At 39.3% G+C, this 20,115-nt stretch overlaps 1 protein-coding gene across 3 annotated transcripts in view; it reads left to right on the top strand.

Annotated features, from left to right (window-relative positions):
* The window catches only part of syt17 (synaptotagmin XVII), a 115,820-nt gene that overhangs the window by 58,498 nt on the left and 37,207 nt on the right, over positions 1 to 20,115 (top strand). Inside the window, exons 1-8 of one of the 3 annotated variants that reach the window (XM_073060540.1) lie at positions 568 to 585; positions 1,742 to 1,812; positions 2,524 to 2,541; positions 2,925 to 3,073; positions 7,522 to 7,667; positions 12,480 to 13,099; positions 18,579 to 18,699; positions 18,883 to 19,038. In XM_073060540.1, coding sequence (XP_072916641.1) covers positions 1,798 to 1,812; positions 2,524 to 2,541; positions 2,925 to 3,073; positions 7,522 to 7,667; positions 12,480 to 13,099; positions 18,579 to 18,699; positions 18,883 to 19,038 — 1,225 coding nt within the window. In that variant the 5' untranslated portion in view covers positions 568 to 585; positions 1,742 to 1,797. Of the gene's footprint in view, positions 1 to 567; positions 586 to 1,090; positions 1,500 to 1,741; positions 1,813 to 2,523; positions 2,542 to 2,924; positions 3,074 to 7,521; positions 7,668 to 12,479; positions 13,100 to 18,578; positions 18,700 to 18,882; positions 19,039 to 20,115 lie in introns of those variants that run through there. The other 2 variants (XM_073060538.1, XM_073060539.1) reach the window with 2 other exon arrangements.

Genomic DNA, 20,115 nt, shown 5'->3' with positions numbered 1-20,115 from the left:
CGAGGAGGAGGTACAGGAGCCTGGAGACAAACACTCAACATTTCAGGAACAGCTTCTTCCCCCCTCCGCCATCAGATTTCTGAGAGGACAATGAACCCGTGATCACTGCCTCACTATTTCCCCTCTCTTTTTGCACTTAATTAACTTAATTTCTTTATATATATATATACTTACTGTAATTTACAATTTTTTTAATTTTTTTTTTGAATTGCAGCGTACTGCTGCCGCAAAATAACAAATTTCACGACATTTGCCAGTGATATTAAACCTGATTCTGATGTTAAATCACAGGTTAAGCTGGTAAAATATTCAAAACAGCGGCACCAATGAGATTTGCATTCACGTTTGTTGGTATTTCCTAGTGGAATTTCTAGGCGTTTAGACCTGTGTTTACGGCCGTAGACGCCGAGCCAATCACTGCTAAACAAACCTGTCGCAGCATTCCATCCACATTGTGCGTGACTTCTTTAACAGAAACATTATAACATCGGGGTTTAAACCAAATTGCTCAGTATTTCCAAATCGCACCTTTTAAACTATTTCGTAAATCAATTTGCATTTCAGGAAGTACCAGCCGCCTCCCAGGTAAACAGGTATAATCATAAATACACCGCAACCCTCCAGCACTCACAGTAAACCTTTTTTTTTCGCGTCCCGCTGCGCCAGGTTGTGATTTTTGCACGTTTCAGTGGGTTCTGCAAGTTTTGAACTTTATACCGTTTCAAAGCACGGAGAATGCCTGTCCTGACTCACCTCGACAGTCGTGAAAGTTTTTTTTGTTAGTGCTCGAGATTTTGGATTTCGTCTGCTTCCAACTGTTGGATCTGTGAGACCCAACGAATGGGTAACCCCGTCACTCGCATCCCACCCTGGCACTTTGTTTCACGATTATTTATCTAAAAACTCATGAGGAACATGTAAATGTTGTCATTTAAACCCTTCTTATGCGCTTGCGGCAGCACAGACCAGGCGAATTCACTGTGGACATTAATTTTGGCCGGGAATATATAATTGGGTGTGAGAGATGGGGAGGCAGCTTCGTTCTAGTTTTATACTAGAACTCAGTATGACTACTGATATAAACAGATATTGGAAGCTGAGACTTCTATAATAGTGCCACGTTCTTATCGTTGCCCGTCTCTACTTTCTGACCGTCCATCTTAAGAGCCGATGGGAATCCCAATCTAAACGATGTGATTTTTAATTGTGCCATGTAACACATTCAATCAGCGCGAAGCCGGGCACACTTTGCAGAGCTCGACGTATACACTATGGAAGCTTGTTGGCGCGGCAAACATAACAGTGTCGCTTCCCCGCACAAGAGTTAGTTCTTCCTCTACCTTCATGGCTTGACTTGGACAGTGGAGGATGCGGACACACGGTTGCGCCAGTTGGAACCAGTTGTCCGCGGCTGGTGCGCTGTTGGAGTGACGACGCCCGGGGATTCCTTCCCCTTCTGTGTCTCACTGAACGACAGATGCCGGCGGGGAAAACGACAGGTCTGAAAGTGCGGCATTTCTACTTTTGCACTGCCCGTGTAAACAAGAGGAGCGGTTACTGTGGGTGGGAATTTACGGGGCGGGGAAGTGCGGGTCGACTGCGCAAAGGGATTGCAACTCAAGGTGGTTTAACTGGGTGAAGAGGGAGAGGTGGCGGCGGTGGCGGCTTGTCGAAGAATCTAAAAGTAAAATCGGAATGGCCAGTACTATCACTCATACAAGTCACGTCTGTTTGAGAGCAGAGAGGGGAGACGCCATGCGCAGGACGAGGCATGAAGTAGTGAGACACTGAGCGAAGATGGCGTATATACAGGTAGGGTTGGAAACACCTAAAGGTAAATTTGCAGAGCAGGAGGAACCGTTTTAAAATGTACTGGGGGATTTGAATGGAAGGGTGGCATAACAACCAGAAATGTTTGTTCTCCTTTATCAAAGCAACATAAAAGTGCTTATAATAAACATGTTCAGGTAATGAATTCACACTGCAAATTGTCTTTTTGTATAATTGTCAGCTAATTGTTATTGTTTTCGGTGCCCCTTTGGCTTCCCTGAGGTGTCTCATTGAAAACTGACATATTCCGCAACAAATTTATTTTAACATCCTAGTTTTGAATGCATCGCGCTCATTTTGTTAAAACGCCTTTCTTTCCGCGAAAGCAACAGTTGCTGTCTGCACAGAAATGCTTTGAAAAATGACACAATTCTCTCGGTTTGCACCTTCAATATCTTTTTTAACAGAGGTACCGATCGGGCGATGCGTCAGAGTGCTGGCCGCAGTTTCCATGGTGACAACCACAGCTAATTGGGAAGGAAATATACCAGCCCTAAAGCCCACGGCTACATCTGTGGTCGAAAGATCATTGACACCTAGCAGTTTTGCCCCGTCAGTACTAGCACCAGATATAACAAATGTCAAATGGCATATTTTTACTATATAGCTGGGAAACTGTCTGCATTTAGAACGCTAAACTGATTTAATTTTCTTTCCTCCTTCCCCTCTTGACACGGATCTCTAAAAGGACAGTTGGAACCTATAAGCCAGGTGAGTCTTTTACTCTCTGAACATGACACAATACCGCACTTTTAGTAACAGCTGCTCAGATCAGATCCAACAGTTCCTTATTTATTGAATTCTGAAAGCAATTGGTTTACACAAACATCGGGGAACCCCTTCCTCTCCACCCCTCCCCCACCCCACACACTTTCTTTTGCAAGTGCGATTGATGCTTGAATTGCTCCTGTCGGCAACCGCGATGGCGAATAACGATCAAAATCCCGCAGAAAACGGGTAATGGTCGAAGATTAACAACAGATGTCCCTTCGCATCACCGACTGAAAAGCCCACGGCAAAGGGAGACAGGCATTAGGGCCAGCCGCACGCGGAACAACGCGTACTAATTCCATTTCGTTCTCTTCGTTAAACAGGGGTTTTTGACCAGAATATCAGATTTTATTCTGTGCAGATGGACTTGCAGGAAGTGTTGTCAAAAGTGCTATGACTGCAGCTGCTGTCAGTCCAGTGAGGACGAAGTGGAAATTTTGGGACCGTTCCCCGCACAGACTCCGCCGTGGCTGTAAGTCTGTTTTTTTAAAAAAAAAATTGTACGCATCTTTGAGCGCTGAAGCTTGGATTGTTCAACAAGTGGCCGCGCTAGAACTTGTACGGTGGCAAAATTACATTGGATGCGAGGGGTTATTGTGATGTTGTCAGTTCTCCGCTTCTAGATGTCTGCCATGGTGCCTATGTCATGATGTCGCGCCGAGCCCGTAAAACCATGGCGGGGAAATGCGTTTGGCTGACAAAACCGTGCGTTCACTATGGCCGCGGGGTGTAATGATAAAACACCACAATTCACGATATAGTATCTGAAGATTCGTTACCTGAAGCGATCGTGAATGATTGTGGTACCATAGATGCCAAGGTGATAACATTATAAATGATGAGACTTTATAAGAAGGAAGCGCTTTGGCAGGAGAGAGAATCAAAATTAGCTGGAGTTATTTTATTTCAGTGTGGAATGCAGAAGCAAATTTTAAAATCTATCAGATCTATCTCAAATTTATGATATCCAAATACAAAGGTGATGTAAAAATGACGCATCAACATTATAACGCCATACAAAAAATATGCTTATGTGTGTATAATTTTTCATACAACAATTGGAAGTAAGAGTCTCCCAGTATTAGGTGTGGCCTACTCTCAGTTATTCCTGCCTTTAACTCAGAAAGTTGGAAGCACATAAAGCTCTTGGACAGCTCTGGTATTTTAATGAGATGGTGCCATTCTGATAGAACTCTTACGTCAACCCCCCCCCCCCATTTCTTTTCTCAGACAGGTATAGTAAGAAGACTGAGAAGCAGTTTGAAAGAAGAGGAGAATTATTCCGCGATAATTGACTGAATCAAGCTGCTGTGGCCAGCAGTTCAGAAGTATTCAGCCACTTGCAGAGAGCTAAAGTCCATCATTCTCTTCTGTCTCAGGACTCCATATGAAGTCCCATGGCAGAGCTCAGATGTGATGGGGTTCCCTGACATTATGTTGGGGAATCTACCTCTCCTGTATTAAGACCAGGATCCTGATCCACTTGAATAGAAATTCTCAGTTTTGTGGAATAAATGGAAAATTGGCAGGAAGTTAACATCTTTAAAATTATTTTATTATTTTTACTGTTTTAAAATTTTCTTCAAATGTTTCCTTTAATATTTGAAATATTTTAATAACTTTAGCAATAGAAATGGCTGTACTTCAAACAATTTTAAATGGTTTTAAGGTCTCTGAATATCAGATTGTAATAGAAGAATGGAAAGGGAAATTACAGAAGTGATTCCTTGGTCTCTTGCACAAATATTTGCATGTACATTAGCTATGGGTGTTTTTCTGTCTGGAAGTCTGTAACAAGTAGTATATCACAGTAACACACACAAAATGCTGAAGGAACTCAGCAGGCCAGGCAGAATCTATGGAAAAGAGTAAACTCTCGACGTTTCAGGCAGAGACCCTTCTTAGGGACAGTTTTCAGCATCTGCAGTTGTTATTGTGTTTGTGTATCACAGTATCTCCTGCTTGAAGTACTTCCTTTTGAAGGTAGCCTCGAAGGTGGGGAGGTTAGTGCCCAGGATGGTGCTGTGATATTTGTTGTTTGTTAAATATACATTATTTTTATGTAGTCTGATTACTAGGTTTGCAATAAACATGAACATTGGTGGAGTCAATAGATAGTGAAACTTGGCCAAAGATATAGATCAGCCAGAAAGCTGTATGGAGCTGTAGGTGGAATTTAATATCAAACTTTAAGAAATATTTCATTGAATCCAGACGAGTATGGAGTGATATACTTCAGGAAGTCAACTTTTGGGTGGACATGTGAGGATCTCGGGTGTGCTGATGTGCAGAGTGTCCTTGGGGAACAAGACAATACTCACTGAAAGCGAAAGCACAGGTGGATGGGTAGTGCATTAAAAAAAATTTAGTATATTTGCTGGAGTATTCATTGTAAGAACTGAGATTTATGTTGTAGTTGTACAAGACATCAGTTAAATTGCTTTTGTCCACAGGAAGGATGCAGTAGCAGTGGAAAGAGTATAGAAGCCTAAAGATATTTACCAGGATGTTGCCTGAACTTGAGTGCTGAAGTTATAAGGAAAAATTCGAAGGGTGGAGTTTCTTCTCACCAGAGTGAAGAAGCTGAAGGAGTGACCATATGTAGGTTTATAAAATCTGATGGGCATATATAGGACAGATAGTCAGAGTTTTTCTTTTTGCAGGGCAGGGGAGTCTAGAATTAGAAGTCACAGGTTTAAAGTGAAAAGGGAGAAATTTGAATGTCAATATTCTGGTACTCAATTGTTCAGAGATCCTGATAGTTCAGTATCTTGCTCATTCATTAAGTCTGGAGTGTGAGCAGGCTGGGTATGGATAAGGTCTGGTTTTGGTGTGCAATCAAGGCAGGAAGCAACACCATTGGACTGTTGTGTGCTGAAGTATAGTTGGGGTTCTGGAACACCAGGGCTTAGGAACATGGACAGGTTTGCAGCTGGAGCCATGGTTGGAATGCTTGCATATTGCTCACTCCTTTTAAACTCACTGGGTTCCTGGGAAAATGTTATATTACTGTGGAATAAATAGAATAAAAGTAAATCTAGAAGTTAATAAGAGTAACATCCAAGAATCAGGAAAATATGCTCATTGAGCACTACCAAAGTTTTACTGTATATTGTTTAAAGAAGGTCACAGTTTTGTATATTCAGGGAAATCAGAATAAGACCACACAGAGTTATCATACTGTGCAAAGTCTTAGGCACCCTAGATTTTTTATATAAATTTTGTTTTAGATGCTTTTTTGTCTTCTGCATTAGTGTGTCAGTAGAAAAGAGAAAATTTTAGAGTTCCAAACTTTCATTTTCCCAAAAAAATTAAATATCGCAGAGATTTTTTTGTATTTCATTCAAGAAAGTAACATATTAAGTAATACCATTACTGTTCAAATGAAAGCTTGATTACTTTGTAGTCCAGTGCATGATTAAACAAATATAACACCAAGCATGTTAATGATCAATGACATAATGAGTTGAATGAACTAACCTGATTACTTGAAACAGAAATGGGTGAAGAAGGAGTTAAACTGGCGAAGAACAACCAAACTAAAAGGTGAGGATCTGGCAGATGTGGCAGTTTAACTTTCAAATCATCAATTTTTACACCATGGCAAGAGAGAGCACTGCAACAAGACACAAGATGGCCATTCTGCATCAACAAGGCCTCTCACAAGCAGAAATTTCTAGTGGAGTTTCAAGATGTGCTTTCCAAGCTCTTCTGAAGAAGCACTAAGAAATGGGCAAAGTTAAGGAACAGAAATGCAGAGGTTAGCCTTGGAAAGTTAGTGCAGCAGGCCAGAGATACATCAAACTGTTATCCCTTCTAAAACAGAAGTCGTCCAGCACTGCAATCATCTGTGAACTCACAGAAACCACTGGAACACAAGTATGCCCTCTACAGTCTAGAGAAGTCTTGTCAGAATAGTCTTCATGGAAGAGTTGCTGCCAAAAATCCATTTCTCTAAAGTGGAAACAAAGCCAAGAGACTCATCCACACACAAAAAATGCAAGGACTGAGGTGCCGAACAAATGCTCTGTACTGACAAGTCAATATTTGAAGCTTTCCCTCAAACAGGAGGCAACTTGTCCATAGAAGAGGTGGAGAGCGCTACATGGATGAGTGTCCGCAGCTAACAGTGAAGCACAGTGTAGGTTCCCTGCAGGCTTGGGGCTGCATTTCTGCAAACTGAGTTGGTAATCTGGTCAGAATGAATGGCATCCTCAATGCTGAGATGTACAAGCAGATTCTCATCCATCAGGGCAGCATCCATTCAGTCCTAACTTCATTCTGCAGCAAGACAATGACCCTAATAACATGGCCAAGGTCATAAGGAAGTATCTTCAGTAAAAAGTAGAAGCAGGAGTTCTGCAGCAGATGGTATGTCCTTCTCGGAGCCCTGATCTCAACACCGTCAAGACTGTCTGGGACTACCTAGAGAGACAGAAGCAAGTGAGATGGCCAAAGTCTGCAGAACTGTGGCAAATTCTCCAAGATGCTTGGAGCAACCAGCCAGCTGATTTTCTTATAAAACTGCATTACAGTACAGTGTACCTAAGAGAGTTGTTGCAGTTTTTAAAGCAAAGGGTGGTCACAGCAAATATTGATTTGAGTTAGCTTTTTACTGTTTATTGCTCTTTATAAATTTTTTTGATATTTATTTCATTTCATTTTTTTTAACAGCATCTTCACTTTACAGAATGTTTTTACATGTGCCTAAGACTTTTACACTGTATGTTTCAGTATCTTTGTGAATCATTTGCCGTGATTATAACAATGTTGCATTGGGTCAGCATGAGTCTGAGACAAAGAAAGTGTTTTCAAACGAAATAAATATGAGAGAAAATGTTAAGAAGAGGTGTTTTGTAGCATTGTTCAGAAAAGCTGAAATGATCAGGAACCTAAAATTGTGCCTTTTTAATGAAACAGAATAAATAACCGTAGCAATGATCGAGAAACAGATGTCGAGAACACCAAAGGTGATCCTCCACCAACGCCTCAAGGGATCTCACCCGACAGAAAGAGTTCCTCGGCCACATCACGATCCACATACAGCCTCACAAGACGGATTTCAAGTAAGGCTGAGGAATATTATGTACATAACAGTTTACATGCTTTATTCAACAGAGTAAGAGATAATCAGTCAGCCTCCTTAACCTGCCATTCACTTCCATCATAATTGTTACAAAAATGAAAATTTTTTATCCTCTTGGGTCCATATTTCTTAATAATTGGTATCAGTACGGGTTTATTATTGTCACATGTGCCTAGTCAACAATGATAAGCTTAACTTGCATACTGTTTATAGGGATCAAATCGTTACACAATGCATTGAGTTAGAATTAGGTAGAACAATAACAATGTAGAATACAGTGTAAAATCCACCAAAATAGCACAGTGCCAGAAAACGACAAAGTGCAAGCTCATAACAAGGTAGCTTGTGAGACTAAGAGCCCATCTTATTGTACAAGAGGCCTTTTGAACAGTGGGATAGAAGCAGTCCTTGAGCATGGTGGTATGAGCGTTCAAACTTCTGCATCTTCTGCCCAGTGGGAGAGAGGGAAAAAGAGTGTGTCTAGGGTTGGTGAGACCTTTGATTTAATACTCTCACTTAGTAAACTTTATTGAACTTTGTTATGGAATTCTTAATTGACCTCAGCTGTCCTTTTAGAAGAGAGTTAAAGTTTTCTACTTCTTTTGTTCAGATGTGCCTGACATCATGTCACAACAGCTAAGCTCTAATTTTATGCCTCTCTGTCCTAAATTCCCCTACCAACAGATAGATTCTTTTCATCTATATTGGGAAACTGTTTAATCATCTTAATTATTTCCATTAGATCACTCTTTTGATCTCATACAATAAGGGGAACACTAATCTAGCCAATCAACCCTGTACTCTGAATTAATTGCTTTCATATGTAATATTTTAGATGCAGTCAAGATTAATAGTTGCCACATTATCCCAAAGAGCAGAAGGTGAAGGCTGAAATATAATGTATAGTTCTGATTAAGGAATTATGTAACATATTGTTATTCATGTTTTAGTGACATCTGCACGGTTCTGTGATGTTTGCAGTTTTTTGTTTCCTAATTTTTCGTTTTGACTTTCTATGAATGCATTGGGAATAATAAATATGTGATTGTATAGAAAATTGTTTAAGTCACTAGGTATTGAGTAACACCATTCAAAATTCCTAGAGAGAAAGTAATAAGTATCTTAAAGCAAACAGACAAAGGATAAAAGTAATGAGAATATTTGTATAAAATAGTAGATAACACAGATTAACAGGATGGGCAATTTGAAAACGAAATGATTAAAAGCAGTAAGAAAAGCAGATGGCATCATAACCTCTGAGACTTGTGTGGTGTGCAGTTAGCCTAGAGTAAAGATAAGAATTTGTAATTACAGTGTTACATGTGCTGCAAGCTACTGTGCATTGCAATTGAAGACAGAAACATTGCAATGTAATGCCTTGATGTGGCTGGAAGTGCTGAGTGCTCCCTCACTGATTCCTATCTGTAGGCCAAACTTGGAGGATGGCAGTGCCTTGTCTATAAAATTGACATTCATGGTTTTGCGAAGTGGACAAATTTTCTTTTTCCCTTCTTCCTGCCTTTACTTCCTGAATCTTGCTGTGACCTCTGCCAAACTCACGTAGTAAACAATTCCAGCGTAGGACCTGTGGTCATTTTGGAAGCAGGTGGAATCAGTTATTGTTTTGTGTCAGGCTAAATGTTATCACTTGGTCTTGTTGTACCGCTGAAGATTCAAGGAAGAAGATGCATGATGATTTGCAATGCAGTTCAGGACAATGCCCTACAGAGAGGTAAGGCCTCAGAAATATCCCATAATATACAGCTACTTGATCTCATCTTCTTCCTGTTATTATTGCATTGCATAAGAAAGAATTTGAGGTCAGTGATTTAAAGAATGTAAGGTTTGGATGGTGACGGTTACTATGATCAATGCAATTGTGCCCACCGTCTTCTTGTGTAAAATCATGTTATGTAAATGGATTGTTGTGGAGGTGGAGAAAATGTTCCCAAAAGTGGGAGAGTCTAGGACTTAAAGTGCACAGCCTCAAAATAGAAGGATATCCCTTTAGAACAGAGAGAGAGTGAATCTGAAATACATGGCCACAGAAGGCTGTAGAGGTCAAGTCAGTGGGTATATTTAAAGCGGAGATTGATAGATTCTTGAGTAGATAGAGATAGATAGATAGATAGATACTTTATTCATCCCCATGGGGAAATTCAACTTTTTTTCCAATGTCCCATACACTTGTTGTAGCAAAACTAATTACATACAATACTTAACTCAGTAAAAAATATGATATGCATCTAAATCACTATCTCAAAAAGCATTAATAATAGCTTTTAAAAAGTTCTTAAGTCCTGGTGGTAGAATTGTAAAGCCTAATGGCATTGGGGAGTATTGACCTCTTCATCCTGTCTGAGGAGCATTGCATCGATAGTAACCTGTCGCTGAAACTGCTTCTCTGTCTCTGGATGGTGCTATGTAGAGGATGTTCAGAGTTTTCCATAATTGACCGTAGCCTACTCAGCGCCCTTCGCTCAGCTACCGATGTTAAACTCTCCAGTACTTTGCCCACGACAGAGCCCGCCTTCCTTACCAGCTTATTAAGACGTGAGGCGTCCCTCTTCTTAATGCTTCCTCCCCAACACGCCACCACAAAGAAGAGGGCGCTCTCCACAACTGACCTATAGAACATCTTCAGCATCTCACTACAGACATTGAATGACGCCAACCTTCTAAGGAAGTACAGTCGACTCTGTGCCTTCCTGCACAAGGCATCTGTGTTGGCAGTCCAGTCTAGCTTATGGGCAGAACACAGGAGAATGGGGTTGAGAAACAAAATAAATCAGCCATGTAATGAATGGTAGAATAGGCTGAATGGGCTGAATGCCCTAATTTTGCTTTTATATCTTACTTACAGTCTTATGTTATTACAGTTCCAAAGATTATTAGGGGTTACTGATGTAGGCAGCAATTAGGTTACAATAAGATCAGCTATTATGTTATTTAATGATGTTATCAGGGGACTGAATCCCTCCTCTTGCTTCCACTTTGTATGTTTGCATGCTTGTATAAGTTATGTTATCCCATTCAAAACTTCATGTTTCATCCAGATACAGATTTTCAAGCCCCTGAATATTAATCACTGGAAAGAATTCTGTCTTTATATTGGAGATAATATATCATATCCCTTTCTTCTCCCTTCTCACTGAGTTCAGATCACATTTTTAAGAGTTGCATCAAACTTCCCAATGCTTCAAAGTTAAGAATACTGAAGCTATTGCTTCTTGTAAATGCCCAAGATTTGAGATCATTTTAATCATGTCTGAAACCCTCGTTCGCTACTTTAATCATAATAAACCAGGTGTATGCATCCGTATGCTTCAGAGCTGAGTTCCATATCTTGCATATTATAACTCAATGAGGCTAACTTCCTGTTCAGTTAACATTGCTTACTCAGTGTTTGACATTCTCTATTTCTCAAAACTCTATTTCTCAGAAAACCCTTTTTGATAACTTTGTCACAGCTAGGCTCGATTTCCCCCTTTCTTTCCCAACCTCCTGGTCACCAAACTGCACAAAACTTTATAAGATAGAACCATAACAATGTTCCCATTTTAGTGCTGCCTATGTACGTGGTCCAAGCTCTTCATTTGCTAATCACACAGATAATCCTTCAACCATCAACTCTACGCCCTGCCACTCACCTGCTTCACTTCCTCAAACAATTTTAAATTCTTCTTCCCCATCTGGAGACATTGTAGCTCTGCACCAGTGAGATTTTGCAAACCCATCAACTGATTTTATCCTTCTGTGTGTCTTTCCTTCCTCTAATTATACTCTGCTGATGGAACTTTCAGTTATCTCAGCCCTAATTTTTAGTGTATTGAATGGTGGACCTTCTGTATATTACCAGAGTCTTCGTATACTTTCTAATCCATACTGTTGCTTTGCACCAAAATTTCCAGCTTTCTCTCCAAGAATGGTTTTAATAAATTGGATTTGAAATTGGAGTTGGCTTATTATTATCACATGTATCAAGATATAGTAAAAAAGCCTGTCTTGTATGTTGTTCATACAGATCAAATCATTACACAGTGCATTAAGGTAGAACAAGGTAAAAAATAAGTAACAGATTGCAGAATTAAATGTAACATTTACAGAGAAAGCGCAATGCAGGTAAACAAGATCATAATAAGGTAGATTGTGAGGTCAGAAAGTCATACTTAGCAAACCATTTAGTAGTCTTTGACAGTGACGTAGAAACTTTGAGCCTGATGGTACACACTTTCAGGCTTTTAGATCTTCTGCTTGATGGAAGAGAGGAGAAGAGAGCATGTTCTGGGTGGATGAGGTCCTTGATAATGCTGGCTATGTTACTGAGGCAGTGAGAAGTAATGACAGAGTCCATAGAAGAAAGGCTGGTTTCTGTGATATCCTGAGCTGTATCCGCAACTCTCTGCAGTTTCTTGCGGTTATATGCAGAATAGTTGCCATAGCAAGCCGTGATGGATCCCTATTATTGCTTATTATAATGGAAGAGAATGCATACCTTCTTGGTGCTTTCAATAAGGGGTAATAATGAAGTGGCATAAAAGTTTCCACAATGGTCATGGTCAAATAGGTTATATTCTGTAAAATTACGCCAAAAAACAATGTCTGAAGAATTTATGGTGTTCTGCAAGTGCCACACTTGTGTGCTAAAATCAAACGATTCATTATAATGATTCACTCTTCAGCCCATTCTGGGACAATGTAAATCCCAGGAATTTGAATGTTTTCTTAGTTCTAATGGTTTGCTTCCCTCTCACACTATTTGTTTTGCTTGTTTGGATTTCCAATTTTGCAGATCTCGAGTCCATTAGGCGACCAAGCTCCCCTCTGGTTGATATCAAGCCTATTGAGTTTTGGGCAATAGGATCCAAGAAGGAAATAGTGCAGCCGAAGGTTTTCCGAAAGCCCATGTCGGAGGACTATTTTCAAAAATTTGAGCCTAGGCTCTACTCTGTTGATTCAAGCAGCGATGATGTAGACTCTTTGACTGATGAAGAAATTCTCTCCAAATATCAGCTTGGCATGCTTCATTTCAGTACTCAGTATGATCTCCTACACAACCACTTGATAGTGAGAGTGATTGAAGCCAGAGATCTCCCTCCCCCGATCTCATATGATGGTTCAAAACAAGATATGGCTCATTCAAATCCTTATGTTAAGATGTGCCTCTTACCAGATCAAAAGAATTCAAGACAAACAGGTGTTAAACGCAAAACACAGAACCCAGTTTTTGAGGAGCGATATACATTTGAAATCCCATTTTTAGAAGCTCAGAGGAGGACTCTCCTTTTAACGGTTGTGGACTTTGATAAGTTTTCACGTCATTGTGTCATTGGAAAAATTACAATGCCATTAAATGAAGTGGACCTTGTGAAAGGTGGACATTGGTGGAAAGCACTAATTCCAAGCTCTCAGGTAACATATGATTTATTTTCTATGTTTTAGATTTCTACATAAATGCCTTTTGTATCATTCTGCATCAGGGCCATTTCTATGTTTTTGATAAGCGAAAAAAATGTGCACTCAGTGGCTACTTTTTAGGTACATCTGCTTGTTAATGCAAATATCTAATCAGCCAATCTTATGGAAGCAACTCAATGTATGGTCAAAATGTTCAGTTTTTGTTCAGGCCAAACTTCAGCATGGGGAAAGAATGTGATTGAAGTGATACTGACCATGGAATGATTGTTGGTTCCAGGTACGAGGTTTGAGTATCTCAGAAACTGTGATCTTCTGGGATTTTTACACACAATATATCAAGAGTTTTCAGAGAATGGTGCGGAAAGCAAAAAAAAAAAAAATCCAGTGAGTGGCAGTTCTGTGGATGAAAATACCTTGTTAATGAGAGAGCTCAGGGGAGAATGGCCAGAATGGTTCAAGCTGACAGGAAGCTAACTGTATCTCAAATAACCATGCATTACAACAATGGAGTGCAGAGGAGTATCTCTGAATGCAGAGCACTTCAAGCCTTGAAGTGAATGGGCAACAGCAGCCGAAAACCATGAACATGCACTCAGTGACCACTTTACTGGATACAGGAGGTACCTACTAAAGTGGACCCTGAGTGTAGATGCTGATAATTTGAAATAAATGCAACAAGATGCTGGAAACAATCAACAGCTCAGGCAGCACTGGTGAAAATAAGACAGCTCTGAAACCCTTCATCAGAGATTATCTCAGTGGACTTGTCTGCAAATGTCTGGTGTAAAAGCAAATCCTGGCAAAATCCTGGCAAATCCTGGCAACCCATCACACTGAAAACTGGCTGAACAGACTGGTCAGTTTGCAAAAAATGTCCTCTAAGGAGTGGAAACATTCCTTAACTCGTTTTGTGAGGCCATGTTTAATGAATGTGAAAAAGCAGTACTTTTATGATGAATTAAAGTTGTTATTTTGATAGGTAAAATTTGTGACCTGTCTTCAGGTATATTTTGATTACACAAAAGAGCACAATAATACAATCATTACTAGGAACATGATACTCAAGAAATTACTTTGGACCTTCCAATTAGCTATAACTGGACATACCCACAAAGCTATAGTATTAGACTTGCAATTCAATATAAAGAACTAAGATTATAGTTTGAAAATGTGAATGCGTTTTCATTGAATGCAGTATTGTCAAATGTATCCTAAAGTTCAAAGTTCAAAGTGGATTTATTAGCAAAGTACATATATTTCACCATTTACAACCCTAAGAATTATTCTCTTGCAGGCATATTCAATAAATCCATAACGGAATAATAACCATAATAGAGTCAATGAAAGACTGTGCCAAGTGGGTGTTTAACCAATGTATAAACTACAACAGGCTGTGCAAGTACAAAAGAAAGAAATAATAATAAAAATAAATAAATAAATAAGCAATAACAATCAAGAACACGAAATGAAATAGTCCTTGAAAGTGAGTCCATAGGTTGTGGAAACATTTCAGTTATGAGGCAAGTGAATTTGAGTGAAGTTATACCCTTTGGTTCAAGAGCCTGATGGTTGAGGGGTAATAACTGTTCCTGAATCTGGTGGAAGGAGTCCTGAGTCCTGAGCATGGTCTGGATGCTGGGAGTCCCTGATAATGGATGCTGCTTTCCTGCGACAAAGCTCTTTGTAGATGTGCTCAGTGGTGGGGAGGATTCTACCTGAGATGGACTGAGCCACGCCCACTACTTCTTGTACAATTTTCCATTCAGTGGCATTGGTGTTTCCATCCCAGGCTCAGATGCAGCCAGTCAGTATACTCTCCACCTGTAGAAGTTTGCCAGAGTTTTAAATGTCATGCTAAATCTTGGCAAAGTCCAAAGGAAGAAGAGGCGCTGCCTTGCTTTCTTTGTAATTGCACCTAAGGCTGGGCCCAGGACATGTCCTCTGAAATGACAACACCGAAAAATTTTAAACTGCTGACCTTCTCCGTTTCTGATCCTCTGATGAGGACCGGCTCATGAACCTCTGGCTTCCACTTCCTGAAGTCAACAATCAGCTCCTTAAACATGGTTCTAGGAATATATTGAAAAATAAATAATGTAATATTATAAAGTATCCAAGACAGGAAAATATGGAAGTGATTATTCTTTCCTCGGGTAGCCTACTGGTTACTTTCATCCCACACTATTTCTTCTTTGTAAATCTAAGGCTGTATCATAGATCTATTTAAAGTGGAACATAGATAAATAGAAGTGGGAGAAATGTGTCTGTGGGACATAAATACCAGCATAGACCAGATAAGCCAAATGGTGTAAATAAAACTATCTTGATTCCTCCCTCTTTCCTTATAATCTTTCATTCTATTTCCAACATTCCTTATCAAAGTCCTTAAACATGTTTTTTGTGCATGCTATATATATTTATAATCAATTGTAAATGTCAGGTATGATTAATACGGTTGCAGATGACATGAAAGTCAATAGTGTTCTTGTTAGAAAGGAGGGTACTCTCCTCTTACAGAACAAAATTGATGATTTGGTTAGATGTGCAGAGAAATGGCAGATGAAATTTAATATTGGAAACTGTGAGGTAATGTGCATTGGGAAGATTATTAAGACTAGGATGTGCATAATGATTGGTCGATCACTAAGAAATACTTCGGAACAATTACCATTCTAAGGATACCTAAAAGCAGTAGCATGTGAGATAAGGTAGCCAAAAACAACATACAGACAATTCCCACATTATATTGCTTTGGGTGTTGAAAAGTTGTTTTTATAGGATTCACAAATCATACTCAAACTTTTGAGATACAGCATAAAGTTCTCTTTCTTTGAATTTATACAAAAAAAGTAAATAAACATTTTTCTTTCAACTCACATTTCTTGTCACATGCACAGATGAAAACAGCTTTGCATTATGGAAAGTTGTGATAGGAACCATTTTCTAGGAAAGCAACACCCTGTAATGCAGAGATTGCATACTGTATATAGGATATTTGCCTTCATTGGTTGTGTTAGAATGCAAAGCCAGAGAAATTATAGTATGATGCTATCAATCATTTATTAGGTCACAGGAGAAGTACTCTGTGCAAGTTTAGTCACGCGTAGTATGTAGGATGGAGGACATTGGAAACGGGGCAGAGGAGATTCACCAGGATGTTGCCTACGATGCAATATTTCATTATGAGGAGAGACTGGGGAGGCTGGGTTTGTTTTGCTTTGAGTAGGGGAGCTTGAAAGGGAACTTGATTCAAATTGATGAAGGGCGTAAGTAGAAGGGATAGTAGGAAACCTTTCCCCTTAGTAATTGTGCCTATAACCGGAGGACACAAGTTTAAGGTAAGAATGACTTCGAAGGGAACTGAGGAAGAAATCTTTCACCCAAAAGGGTTTTTGAAATCTGGAACACACTGCTGTCAGTGGAGGGTGGTACTCTCTCAACACTTAGGAATAAGCTATTTCAGGATTTGAAATACTATGGCCTAGGAGGCTATAGGACACATTCTGGGAAATGGGACTAGGAAACAATGGATACTCGATGGCCTGTATTGTCATGACGGGCTGAAAGTGCTGTTTCTGTGCTGTACAATTTGTTGAACAATCCAGTTTTAATGGTTCCACAACGAATAACCACAACTTTATCTATCTGGACTTCCCTTCCTAAGAATACTGCTTCTTTGGACTGCTTCTTCAATCCTTTTGGTTAAATATCTGTTAACCTGACTTTACCATGAGAGCCAGTTGCTACTTGTAGTGTCCCAGGATTGTATAGCTGTATAAAAGGTGCAAGACAAGTTTTGTTGCTCAAGACAATCATTCTAATAATATATGAAAACTGTCATTGAGGAAAAATAACACCACCACCAGTCTCCCAGTGAAATCATGAATAATAAATTCAGTGTTAATACAATTGTCTTCCATATTCTAATTACAAAGCAAATTGCAGCAGATGGGATTTTCATCAACATAAAGGGATAGAGTAAATCCTCGTTGCACTTCTAGAATGCAGCTCTTTAAATAACAGTGAAAGGAGATGGATAATGTATTCCAATGCATGGTTATGTGGTCTGTGGCTTCAAGGGCAACCAGTACTTGCGGAAAGGTGTCTGTTCATGAACAGCAGGTCATTTATGTGAGATTGTGAGTACGAAGAATAACCTCATCGACGGAACTCAAAACAGGTCAAAATAGTCAAATGCTTAAAATATCCTTGTATAAAATATTACTTTAAAAGGGAATTCAACTCGTTCAAAAATGTTAGATGTTTTCTAGCCTGGCTGCTTTGTTGCATTCTAAATTCATTATGTTGATCTCATTGAGATTTTCAAGAGATAAATATGTGTACAAAAATTATAAACACAAGAGGTTCCACAGATGCTGGAAATCCAGAGTAACATGCACAAAATTCTGGAGGATCTCAGCAGGTCAGGCAGCACCTATGAAAAGGAATAAAGAGTTGATGTTTTGGGCCAAGTCCCCTTATCAGGTTAATAGGAGTGGGAGAATCTTTATCTTCATATTATCACACAGAATGTTGTAAAGGTGGTTCTAATTCCAATGAGTTCTCCCTTGTGATTATAGAAATTGACTGACAATAAAAATATTCCAGCTGTTTCAAGTCATAAGTATATAATCTAGTTATCAGCTGTGATTGATTTGGTAAAATTCGTGCCTTTTGGTAGATTAGGGGTTTATGTCTACCTCAAGATTCAGCATACAAAAATATGAGCTGAGGTACTGAGGAAATGTGGGGATGCAAACTTTTGCATGTTGTGTTAAAATGCTTTTGGGTACTGTCTGAGTCCGACATCTCTTCTTTTGAAGATGAGTAGGAGAATTACCTAAACAAAACACACAAAATGCTGGAGAAACTCAGCAGACCAGAATCAGAATCAGAATCAGACTTTAATCGCCAAGTACCTATGCGATTACCAGGCGGCCTTTTTGGAAAAGAGTAAACAGTCAACGATTCGGGCTGTTTCCCAAAGTGGTGTTCCCAAAGTTTTGGGAATTTATTATTCAGGGTTTCATTGGGATACTGGTCGTGTTATTTTTGCATTCGCATATTACTACAATGATTGCATCAGGACTGATGAAGCATCTCTGCCTGGAATGTCGATTGTTTACACTTTTTACATAAATGTGAGCCGGCCTGCTGAGTTCCTCCAGCATTTTGTGTGTGTTGCTGTGGATTTCCAGCATCTGCAGATTTTCTGGTGTCCAGGAGGATTACCTGCAATGCCCTAGCCAAACTATATGCCAAATCAACTTTCATAATAGTTATTTCTGGGTGTTTATTGTGCATTCATTGGTTACACCATTTCCTTTTGTGTATTGTAACTTGCTTGGCTATGTAATATTTTGAACAGGAAAAATGCTAGGAAACATGTCTTTTTCCCTAATTGTGAGTGTACATTTATTAAATTCTTTGATACAAATCTTCTGTATTCTAATTGAGTGCTTTTCTTTTCTAGAATGAAGTTGAACTAGGGGAACTATTGATCTCTCTTAATTATTTGCCAAGTGCAGGAAGACTAAATGTGGATATTATTAGAGCAAAACAACTCCTTCAGACAGATATGAGCCAAAGATCAGGTAAAGAAGAGTTTTGTTAATACCTAATAGTGATTGTTAGGTAAAAATCTAGTAAGGCATTTATTTTCAAACATATTTTATGCTAGTCTGTATGCAAAATACAAGTTAAGTAGAGATAATTCTATTGATAATGAGAGTCATTATGACTGCTTTCAACTTGTTTTACATTTAATCTTCTGATAGATCCATTTGTTAAAGTTCAGCTGGTGCATGGATTGAAACTTGTAAAAACAAAAAGAACATCTTGCATGAAGGGCACCATAGATCCATTCTACAATGAATCTTTCAGTTTTAAAGTTCAAGTAGAAGAATTAGAGGATATCAGCTTAGTTTTTACAGGTAGGTACACACATTATTTATCATTTGATTCTGAGCTAACTGAGTTAAAAAGACATTTGTCAGTGACTTCAAACAGAAACTGTTTTTTTGTTATGTATAATGCAAATACCAATTTCCCATTCCTGTCTTGAAAATTATCTTCTAACTTTATACATTTCTAGAGATAGCATTAGGCTCCAGACATTTTGTACCAAGTGAAAGAACTTAGTAGTTAGCTGTGGCAGACTATTCCAGACTCGATGAACCGAATGGCCAAAATCTGCTCCTATTTTTATAGTTTCATGGTCTTATTATTCGTAGTGGCCAGTTGTTATGCAGCTGAGATTATTTAACACAACACAGCAGGAACATTTTACAAAATAATTATGAAAGGTAATATAATAATCTCCTTCTTTAAGTCAATTAATAGATAAATGAAATGCATCATTTCAGCTGGTAAATCTCGGGCCATCACGCCAGAAGCGGGGGCTGCAAATTTCTCAGGCTTCAGTCCTTAATTCTGCCATATAATGGAAACCTGTGAAAAATGAATTAACAACTTTACTGGAGGTTATTTGCCTGGCGCCAGGCCTCTTGGACTGCAACTAGTGTTGGTGGTCATACAAAACATCTGTTGCCCTCGGTACAGCTGGGACATCATGGAGCTCTTCGGACAAGTCTCGCTGACTTGTAAATAGTATTAATTGCAGCCCTGGTGAAGTGGTACTATAGGGAATAATCATAATCGATAGAGGACTAATAGAATATATCACAATCTAAAGGGCCTGGATGAAGTAGGCTGCTTAACTTGGAGATCTATTTTTCCCCAGAGTGTGTTCTACCATACTTTTAGCCAGTGTCTTGCAGGTATTGGAAAACCTTTGAGGAGTCACAGACTGCAGATGGCCTAGACCAGGACCTGGTCTTGTAGCCTCAATATTTCTGTAGCTGGTCCAGTTGAGTTTCTGGTTAATTAGGACTTTAGGTTGTTGATACTGGTAAATGAAATAAAAACTGCAGACACTGGAAATCTGGAATGATAACAGAAACACTCAGCTGGCCGGGCAAAATCTGTGACTCCACCACCCTCCTTGCAAC

Source organism: Hemitrygon akajei, chromosome 11 (assembly GCF_048418815.1).
Source record: "Hemitrygon akajei chromosome 11, sHemAka1.3, whole genome shotgun sequence".
In the NCBI taxonomy this organism is placed as follows: domain Eukaryota; kingdom Metazoa; phylum Chordata; class Chondrichthyes; order Myliobatiformes; family Dasyatidae; genus Hemitrygon; species Hemitrygon akajei.
Note: the sequence above shows the minus strand (reverse complement) of the source record. Positions and strands in the feature narration are given on the sequence as shown.